The 9,727-nt window shown below is 51.0% G+C and overlaps 4 protein-coding genes across 4 annotated transcripts; 2 read left to right on the top strand and 2 right to left on the bottom strand.

Annotated features, from left to right (window-relative positions):
- Positions 1–1,058: 1,058 nt before the first annotated feature.
- On the bottom strand, positions 1,059–3,936 carry PPTG_10331 (hypothetical protein). The gene has a single exon (XM_008905003.1). It carries the CDS (start codon positions 3,903–3,905, stop codon positions 2,442–2,444), a length of 1,464 nt encoding a protein of 487 aa, XP_008903251.1. The 5' UTR covers positions 3,906–3,936; the 3' UTR covers positions 1,059–2,441.
- On the top strand, positions 1,408–2,190 carry PPTG_10332 (hypothetical protein; the record flags this gene model as incomplete). Its single annotated transcript, XM_008905004.1, has 1 exon — positions 1,408–2,190. One exon carries the CDS (start codon positions 1,408–1,410, stop codon positions 2,188–2,190), a length of 783 nt encoding a protein of 260 aa, XP_008903252.1.
- A 424-nt stretch (positions 3,937–4,360) lies between the features above and the next one.
- On the top strand, positions 4,361–5,989 carry PPTG_10330 (hypothetical protein). Its single transcript, XM_008905002.1, has 2 exons — positions 4,361–4,461; positions 4,585–5,989. Exons 1-2 carry the CDS (start codon positions 4,438–4,440, stop codon positions 5,926–5,928), a joined length of 1,368 nt encoding a protein of 455 aa, XP_008903250.1. The 5' UTR covers positions 4,361–4,437; the 3' UTR covers positions 5,929–5,989.
- Positions 5,945–8,412, bottom strand: PPTG_10329 (hypothetical protein). Its single transcript, XM_008905001.1, has 2 exons — positions 8,236–8,412; positions 5,945–8,163 (listed from the first exon to the last, which is right to left on the bottom strand). The coding sequence occupies exons 1-2, from the start codon at positions 8,266–8,268 to the stop codon at positions 6,160–6,162; spliced, it is 2,037 nt and encodes a 678-aa protein (XP_008903249.1). The 5' UTR covers positions 8,269–8,412; the 3' UTR covers positions 5,945–6,159.
- Positions 8,413–9,727: the final 1,315 nt, after the last annotated feature.

Raw genomic sequence — 9,727 nt, 5'->3', positions numbered from 1 at the left:
TAAGAGAACGTTACATTATAGGGGGGCTTTGCCCCAAATAGATCGGAAAGGTTAGAAAAAGATTACTCTAAATGAATTGCTAATGCGTGCGTGAAAATTGTGCTTTGTTCGCGCAGTTGATCGATACGGTAAACAAATACAACGCCGGAAGAGCTCTAGAGGAGCGACAGTGTTGTAACTTGCATGATGGTTTGCATTTTTTATATATAAAAGTGGTAACTAGGTTACGGTGCATATAATATTGTGCCTTGCCTTTTTTTTTTCCACTAATTCCTGCAACCATTTGAAACCGTTAGATTCCTAATTGCCTTGAATTTGCCGGATATCAAGGGTCATCGATTATGTACTCACCAGACGGATTGCCGGTATTTTCCGAGATGTTCAACAATTCGGACCATCCAAAATTGACTCAAAACTGTGTCGCAAAAGCAAAAAGCGTTGGATTTGTGTGTGTTATTACTAGTAGTTATGTGCTGGAACTCTCTGCTTCCAAACAAAATTTGTTTGTGGTCACACTTGGAATCTGAAAGGGGGGTACCCCCTCTTTCAGAATTTTTCTTTTGAACATGATGAGGACGGATTTAGGATTCTAAACGAGCTTTGGGAATCGCTCTAATTAGTGCACTAATTAGGGCTGTACTTAAATCATTGAGGCTCTGAACGGCAAATCGTGCTTCCTTCCAGCCGGGTTCGGCAGAAATGACACTTTTAGAAAGTGCCAAATCGATGCTTAAGCATATTTGACGCTGCACGAATTGTAGTAAATCGTACTTGAGTACGATTTATGCCTGTTTACTGTAGTACTCGGCAAGTCGCAAGTACGAATTAATATTGAAAGTGGCGAAAAGTTGCAAAACAAAATATTTCTAGCAAGCTGTAAGCTTACGTACTTATTATTCGCGATCAAGGATTACAGTTCCTATTTAATAATCCAACAAGTACGTACATGCGAGAGTCTCTTTACTTGATTCAGGTTAGTCAAATCGACAAGAAATTCGCGATCAATGATTGCCATACACAGACTGTGGACAGAAAATACGTAGCGGTTATCCAGAATGACCGAGTTCTACTGTGCGGGATGTTTACTAAATTGTTCTTGTTGAAACTTAACAAAACGCCATCGATGCTGGTTGACCCTATCCTAGTGACGCAATTAAATTCTATGATTCGAAGCTTGCAAACGACGCGAGAGTCCGCACATGAATCTGCTGCTACTTGAGTCTAAAGCGCGATCACTGAACCACTCGACATGATCCGCGTTGAGTAATTACCGACATCCGGACACCATTGTTGGTCGCTATTGTTCGCCCCAGTCCATCGTAAGCTGTTCACACCATCACATACGCAATCCATCAACGAGTCGTTTGATTTAGCAACTCTCTCACAACCCAATTTGCCGCCAACACCATGACAATCTCTCCAGGAACGTTTCACGGGCTAGTAATTCTCTTCGCGCTCGCAACTGCCTTCGCTCTACCGGTAGAGTCACAGCCTACCATCACGGTTACTACGGAAACCCAGCCAGCCTCACGTTCTTTACTCTTGCTCACGGGAGACTCACACACGGAGCAAGGCGCCTACCCAAACTTAGACGGCTGGGTCTCACTACTCCAAGCTCGATACACGCGGTCAGCTGATATTATCCTTCGCGGGCTCTCGGGGTACAACGCGAAATGGTTCCTCAAATACGTGATGCCCACGCTCGAAAACGAAATCGCCACTGGTGCATACACTACTCCATCATTGATCACAATTTGGCTCGGCACCAACGATGCAGTGCTGGTGAATGGCAGTAACCCCGAGATGCACGTTCCAATCGAAGAGTACAAGGACTACTTGAACCAGATTGTCCGTGGGTTCCAGAGCGCTGCCCCTGATGCTGAAATCTTGATCATCACTCCACCGCACATCGACGACGATGCCAGAGCCAAGTGCGCTGCCGAACGTACCGATGCGAAACGAGGACTCGTGGATCGTTCGAACGCAGCAACGGGCGACTACGCCCGCGCTTGTGTAGAGGTCGCCAGCGAGCTCAAAGTGTCTGTGCTAGACTTGTACGAGCATTTCAACGCCATGCCAGTAGAGACTCGAAACACCATGTTGGCAGATGGCGTTCACTTCAATGCAGCAGGTTACAAAGAGGTAGACTCGCAGCTCCGCAGCAAGATCAGTTCGGTTTCCCCCGTTTGACCAACTCACTAGACACATGGCAATTCCCAAAGGCGAGTAAGTATGTGGCTGAAGATCCATACACTGCTAATAATGCGACCGAGAGCAGAAGCTGAAATAACCAGAAACAGCTCCACATCTACCGAAGCAAGGTAGCAAGGCATCGTACAGCCACAGAACGTAAACAAACTCGTAGATTTTTGACGAAATATCCAACAACGAAAGGCAGTGCATGAAGCATAACCGAGTTTTTTTCTGATGGCTTTCCCAATTCACGGCAACCAAAGGGGTGATTCTTCGATCAACTCCATTGTCAGCTTGAAGATTGCGTCGCTAGAGCGCACCAACCCCATGCATAGCTGTTGTCGTTGGTCTTCTAGCAAAGATCTCTCTGATAGTGTTGCTGCCAGTCTGCTCGATAGCATTTCCAGCTCCTGGAGCTGAGTGTCTTGGTAGACATCACTACCTCTTAGCAAGCTTAAACGGTTCTTGAGTTTTGCTTGCAGCGCCAGCATCTCGACATCGTTTTGACTAATATCGCTGTACGTCCTTGTCAATTTCTCGTGCGAAGCATGCATAGTATCTGTCTGATCCACTTGTTGCACGATGTACTGAAATTCATCTCGTTGCTCTTTCCATTCCTGCGCAATTACAGCAGCTAGCGCAGTATCACGTCGCTGTTTCTCGCTGTCAATACACGTCGCCAGTTCCGTGATTTGAGTCAAATGCGCTTCTACCTCGGCTTCGTCAGCACCGAGATTCTTAACGTACGCCAACGAGTCCTTCATAGCAGTCTCATTCATAACGATCTGAGTGCTCAAGCGGGTGTAATCTCTCGTCAGGCACTCCTTCGCTGGGTCTGCATTTACTTTTGCCGCTTTCTTCGACACTTCCGTTGCCATTCGAATGGGGTCTGAGCAGATATAGTGGTCTGGTCCAGTTAATACGTCTGGTATCACATCCACTGATCCAGAGTTATCATCTTGGGTTGGTTCCGGCAGTTGAATAACAGTAGCGGTCGTCGATAATACGCTCGTACTCTCATTTCCGACTTGGCCTTGGCTTTTCAAGTGTTTTAACTCTCGTTCAAACTCCATGAAGCGGTGCTGCATCTGGTCTTGTAGTTGCTTCAAGTGTAAATTCATTCCGGAGACATGATCCTGTTCACCACTTGTGCGAGAGCTGCCTCCAACATGTTTTGCATTGTCGTGCAACGACGCAGATAAGGTGTCATGATCGATAGAGTCGACACGTGCTCGCTTCGCTTCCTTATTATCTGCAGGAGATTCTCTTGCTGCACTCCTTTTCTTGGTCCTGCCTCGACTTCGACTCCGACTGCGTGAACGTGAACGGTCCCAGTGCTTGTGTATCGCTGTAGTCGCTCGAAGGAACGCGAAGGCTTGTCGGTAGCGACGCTCTTCTTCAGGATCATCCTTAAGCATTGTAAGAGATAGTTGTTTACACTGTAACCAGCACTGGAAGTTCTCCTCGTATCTACGGCGCGACTCGCGTGGGCGCAGCACAAGGGCGATGGGTTTCAACTTCTCGCCAATGTTCATAGGTCCATTGGGCCCGTAATTCTTCATTGAGCGCATAAATTCATCCGGGAACATCACTCTCGTCTCCAGCAGCTCACGACGACTTCGAATTCGCCGGTAAGGCTTCCGCTCTCCCGACAATTTGTTTTCCTTGTTGTCTTGGAAAGTTTCGCTCCAACATGAGCTACTTGAACGCATCGTTGGAACCACCAAGACTCTGGAGGAAGTCAGGATTGGGTCTGGGATAAATGGGATGCGGAACAGAATTGGATAATATTTTCAAAACCCACATTTTTGCATCAAAATGTAGGATTTTGAAAAGTGTATTCATCCAATTCTGGGTGAATTGACAGAATTTATTGGTCGTAATACAAAACTAGCCTTCGACAATAAATTCTGCAATTCACCCAGAATTGGATGGATACCTTTTCTCAAAATTCCACAAAATTCATCCAGTTTTGTATGCAAATCGCATGGGTACAATGATCTTGCTTAACAACTGGGATTTTTTTAATCCCAATTTAAAAAAAAAAGGATTTTTAATCGCATCAGAATCAGACCGGACATGACAACGTTTTAACATGTTTTTATTTTAACGTGCGTTAAAATATTCCCCAAACATATGTGTTCTACATAAATTTTATCTGCTGCCACCACCAGCCATAGTCAATTGACCATCCAGGAAGTCGCTTGGAGCTGTTCTCCTGTGTATTGCAGCATATAACTTGCCATGCCGCGTAAAGGAGGCAAACGCGTACGTATCCACGTCTCACGCACTCTCTGCTCTATTTATTCATTAAACAGCAACTTTGCGCTACGAGGTTCAATAGCTCTATCTACCGGGACTCTAACTTTTATTCAATTGTAATTATTGCAGAGGAAAACCCGCACGCACGTGGTGGAAGCCCCGAGTGTGGAGAAAGATGACACGCCCATGAGCTTCGTCTTCAAGATGGGCAAAGTACCTGGCGTCGTGAGCAGCCTCGTGCAGGATATGCGTCGCGTCATGGCCCCGTACACTGCCGACAATTTGCGTGAGAAGCGCAAGAACACGCTGAAGGACTTTGTGCACGTGGGTGCGCCTCTGGGTGTGACACACTTCATCTTCTTCACCAACACGGAGGCTGGTACGAACCTCAAGATCGCACGTATCCCGCGTGGCCCGACCTTGTCGTTCAAAGTGACCAAGTACTCGCTCATGAGGCAGATGCATCTAGTGGTAAAGCGCCCTGTAGATGCGTCGCAGGCGCTCAAGTCGAAGCCTTTAGTAGTGCTCAACAACTTCACGGCTCCCGACGACCACATCAAGCTGATGAACGTGACATTCCAGAACATGTTCCCTGCTATTGACGTCCAGACTGTAGCGCTATCCGAGTGCAGACGTGTGGTGTTGTTTAACTACGAGAAGGAGACAGACACAGTCGAATTCCGTCAGTACGTGATCCGTGCGGCGCCGTTGGGCCTCTCCAAGCCTGTTAAGACCATCGTGAAGGCCAAGGTTCCCAACCTCAACAAGCTGGAGGACATCAGCGAGTACGTGCTCGGTAACGGCGCTGGTATTGGCTCAGCTTCAGACAGTGAGGTGGACGATGAAGCCTCGCACGTGACGCTGCCGGATTCGTTCCGTGGACGTGGCAACCGCAAGGCAGAGAAGAGTGCTGTGCGACTGACGGAGATCGGACCGCGTCTCACACTCAGCTTGACTAAGGTGGAGCGCGGCATTTGCGAGGGTGATGTGCTGTATCACGCGTACAAGACCAAGACCCCCGAGGAGTCTGCCAAGGCCAAGGCAAAACACGAAGCCGCTCTGGCACTCAAGCGTCAACGCCGTGAAGAACAGGAGGCGAACGTCGCTAAGAAGCAGGAGGCTAAGGAAGCCAAGAAGCAGCGCAAGGCTGAACGTAAGCGCAAACGCGAGCAGGGCGAGGACGACGAGTATGATGAGACCACTGCGAAGTCTGGCGGCAATGACGACGATTCGGAACTGGACGACGTGGAGTATTATCGTCAGGAAGTTGGCGAGGAGCCCGACGCGTACATGTTCCCGGACAAGAAGAAGGAACCGAAGAACAAGAAACACAAGGTCACTGAGACGAAGACTACTGCTGTCCAGAAGCCGTCGGAAGTGGCAGCTTCAGACAAGAAGAACCGCTTTATTCGGCCTGGTGCTAAGGCCCCCAAGGGCCAAGTCATTCGCCAGCGTCAACCCAAGAAGAAGTAGAGCGCTTCTACTCCAGCCGCTTCGAGCTTTCCTAATAGATTTTTTTCGCCAACTGCAAACACTCTTCTTACAGTTTTCATGTCACTCTTTGTTTTCATCAGGTTGGGTCTCTTGATACTTTCTCCAACACACACGCTAAACTAAACTAGCCTACCTTTGCCTACTTGTTGGGCTCGAGAGCTCCAATACGCAAAAAAGATGAAGAAGAGGCGGCCAGCACTAGCGCTCACTTCACCGTCTGCCTGGGGGCGGCTGTAGCGACGGATGCTGGTGCTGCTTCGGGTCGGTCATGGGGATCGGGAAGCGATCGCGACGCCCGCCTTGCGGGACACCAGCAGGACCGCCCAAATTCTTCGGGTTCAGTCCAGCCAGACGTTGCGGCGGTGCCTGCAGCTTGCGGTCTCCACCGTCCATAGCGTAGCGCATGCCACCGACCTTGTTCTCCTCCTTAATAGGCCGACCGGGCATTCCTCGACGGCCATCCTGCTGCATGTGCACAGCTTGTGCGTGCTGCTGCTGTTGAGCTTGCATCTGCGCCTGCATCTGTGCGTGGTGGTGAGCCTGTGCCGCCTGCGCCGCTTGTGCTTGAGCTTGAGCATGGGCATGCGCCTGGGCTTGAGCTTGTGCGTGCGCTTGAGCCTGCGGGTGCTGCGACTGCATCTGTTGAGCTTGCTGGGGGTGCTGCATACCAGGCACCATACCGCCCATGACACCACGAGGCATCATCCCACCGCCGTTCATCGGGGCGCTCCGACCCATACCCCGCATCATGTTCATCCCAGCACTACCGACAGGCATTCCACGTGCCATGCCGCTGCTGGTCTCCGGGCCACTAACACTCATCGAGTTCGTCGTCGGAGCACTGCCCATACTCATGCTCATGGGGGCTTCACCTGCACGGAGCATGTGGGCCATCGGAGCACCCTGACTTACAGGAGGAGCACCATTGGGCTGGGCTCCTTGTGCAGGAGCGCCCTGCTGCTGTGCTTGGTACTGTGTATCGGCCGTGGGTCTAGACGAGAACGTCGGCATCGGGGACGTTGTGGGAGGCTCCGAAGGACCAGGAGCCGAGTTGGCACCGGCCATGCCAATAGTGGACTGGCCTGTTTCTCGGACGCGAAGGAGCTCCAATCGCTCACGAATAAACTGTGCGTCCGCGCCGAGCTCAGCAGCCTTTTGGTAGGCGTCGCGAGCGTCACTGGTTTGGTTGCAAGTGTCATACAGCGTTCCGACGTTGTACCAGACCTCACAAATGTTGGGGTTGATGTTGATAGCGCGCGAGTACGCGTCCAGAGCGTCCAGGTGCTGGTTCAATTGGTAGAAAAGCACGCCAAGTGAGCACCATACGTTCGGGTTCTGCGAGTCCGTAGTCACAGCGTGTTTGTATGAGTCGTAGGCCTCCTCGAACTCCTGCACGGCCATGTAGCATCGACCCAAAAGGTACCATCCCTTGCCATCCTGCGGATCGATAGCCACGGCTTTCTTTAGGTAATCAATAGCGGGCGGGTGCTCGCTGTGCTTGAGGCAGAGCCAGCCGAGTTGCTGTAGCGGCTTGGCGTTGTTTGGGTTGAGTTCCGCCACCTTAAGGTAGCTGGACTTGGCCAGCTGGATCTCGTCCTTGAGCTCGTACACGTGTCCGATTTGCGTCCAAATATCGCTGGCCATCTCGGTGGTCTGCACGTTGGCTTGGACATCATGCAGCACCGACTTGAGTCGTTCCAGAGCTCCATCGTAGTCTCCGCGCTGCTTGGCGATGATTCCGAGGCGGAATTTGACCTCCAGAGCCATGTTAAAGTTGGGCTCGAAGCGTAGCACGGCCTCAAAGGACTCTTGGGCGTGCTCGAGAGATCCAAGGCGTTCGTAGAGCTGACCGATGCCGTACCACATGTTGGGGTCCTTCTGACTCATGGGGTTGTTGTACATTGCGTATTGATAGGCAGTGTGTGCGCTCGTGAGGTCGTTCATCATGAGGCAGCAGTAACCGAGGTGGCCCCAGGCATCGGAATTCTGCTCATTGAGCGATACGAGGCCACGGAAGCAGTCGGCGGCCTTGGTGTAGTCCTCCACCTTCTCGTAGCAGCAGCCGATAGCGAACAGCGCCGTGGCGTTCAGGCGGTTGTGCGATAACACCTTCTCGTAGGCCAGCATCGTGTTCTCATCGTCGCCCATCATCTCAGCGATACGGCCCAGGGACAGCCAGGCTTCCTCGTTCGCTGCGGAGAGCTGGCGGCCGAGCTGAAGTAGGATCAAGAAAATTAGCCATTATTGCGCACACAGGACCATCACTCTTGGTGTAGATAAACGTACTGTGTTGTTCTCCTCCATCTTCGGGGTGGCCATGCTACTGTGTCAATCAATACACGTGAGGGAGGGAAGTCGACCTTCCTCTCTGATTTGAACGTTCAAACGCGCGTGTCCGTCGATGCTCCTTCCTGCGCTTCTTCCCTCTTTCGACTTGCGCGCGAGCTGTCTGTTTGTCTACTGCGCTGATTTGATGGTGGGCGGGGGAGCTTCCGGGGAGAGAGGGGGGAGGCCAGCATCCGGAGCGACAGGGAGGAGCGGAAAGCCCTAGCCGCGACGATCTTGCACTTTTGACAGAGGGTGGTACTCCCGACGACACAAGTGGATCACACTGGATTAAAGTATGCCAAAAGCGCGTGCAACGTTAGCAGAATCACTTTGCGAAAAAAAAGTGGGATGTGGCCTAATGCAGGGGAACAGATTCCACTGCAATTGAAAGAGAGACGATTACCTGGGGTGGCTATAGAGGAAATTGCCATCCAACTTTGCTAGCTGTTGCAAGTACTAGCTGGAGAACCAGGCAGCCTGTAAAATTCTTGCGGTGCAGCGTATTCTAACTAAACTACATTATCGAATAGTACCAACTTAGGACACAACTGGCTAGTGCAGCGACAGTCCATTCCTTGCTTTGTAACCGAGCGTGACGAGCGTGACGGACGTACACTTCCTCTAGCCAATCCGCGACGACCTGGATTCTCGACGAGTCGTCTCTATTTTGAGCTGTCGCAGCCGAACACGTTGCCAACGGCGCTGACGCTGCTTTTGCTGAGCACCGGATGAAACGCGGCGCCAGAACCTCGGAGGCTCGACGGTTTTCCGTCAAGTGGCGGCTCTTAGTCGCGGCGAGTAATTCTTCGGTGAGGCCTAAAACGGCGCCGTGGATGTTTCTGCTGCGCTTCTATCGCTGCTCGACATCTTTCGAACGAGGATGCAAAGCTGTTGCGTGCGTGGACGTATCGCTCTGAACCCATCCGTTCCTTTTGCCGTCGGATCAGCGGCATCATGTACCATAAAAATACTGTGAGCAGCTGTTCGTAAGAGCAACGGAGACTTTGCATGCTGCAACGCGCGAGGCGGCATCGTACACAACGAATTTGCGATGCCCACGCGAGTATCGTCGCGCGTCAGTAACCAGCACAATGCAGCGGCATTGTGAGGTTATTCTAGCCGTGGAATGACCTTACCACAGGAAATTCCACCACGTGACAAAGGGAGTCGTTGTGTACATGTACACTAATCTGTCTGATCTATTTTGTACAGAATGATGGTCGTGAAGTTGCTGTTGTTGAATCCCGTGTTCGCTACCGTTAGTCCAGCATTGGACGTTAGCATGTTTCCAAACGTCGAACACACGCCTACCGAACGTCTATGTTTTGCTAAAATGGCAGATTTTGGATAAATCTGATTGAATCGGTTGCCTTTCCTTTCCTGGTGGCTGAAAGCTTACTCGGAAGCTGTCATACTCGGAAAGATGACGCTGGGAAGGAGCGTATCTTTC

Source organism: Phytophthora parasitica (assembly GCF_000247585.1).
Source record: "Phytophthora parasitica INRA-310 unplaced genomic scaffold supercont2.19, whole genome shotgun sequence".
NCBI lineage: Eukaryota > Oomycota > Peronosporomycetes > Peronosporales > Peronosporaceae > Phytophthora > Phytophthora nicotianae.
Note: the sequence above shows the minus strand (reverse complement) of the source record. Positions and strands in the feature narration are given on the sequence as shown.

What these genes read in the sequence shown, in the direction of transcription:
- PPTG_10330 (XM_008905002.1), top strand. Translation starts at nt 4,438, where the DNA reads ATGCCGCGTAAAGGAGGCAAACGC. An exon ending in CGCGTAAAGGAGGCAAACGC is followed by an intron (nt 4,462 to 4,584) that starts GTACGTATCCAC and finishes TAATTATTGCAG; the next exon opens with AGGAAAACCCGCACGCACGT.
- PPTG_10329 (XM_008905001.1), bottom strand. Translation starts at nt 8,268, where the DNA reads ATGGCCACCCCGAAGATGGAGGAGAACAACACA. An exon ending in AGATGGAGGAGAACAACACA is followed by an intron (nt 8,164 to 8,235) that starts GTACGTTTATCT and finishes ATCCTACTTCAG; the next exon opens with CTCGGCCGCCAGCTCTCCGC.
- PPTG_10331 (XM_008905003.1), bottom strand. Translation starts at nt 3,905, where the DNA reads ATGCGTTCAAGTAGCTCATGTTGGAGCGAAACTTTCCAAGACAACAAG.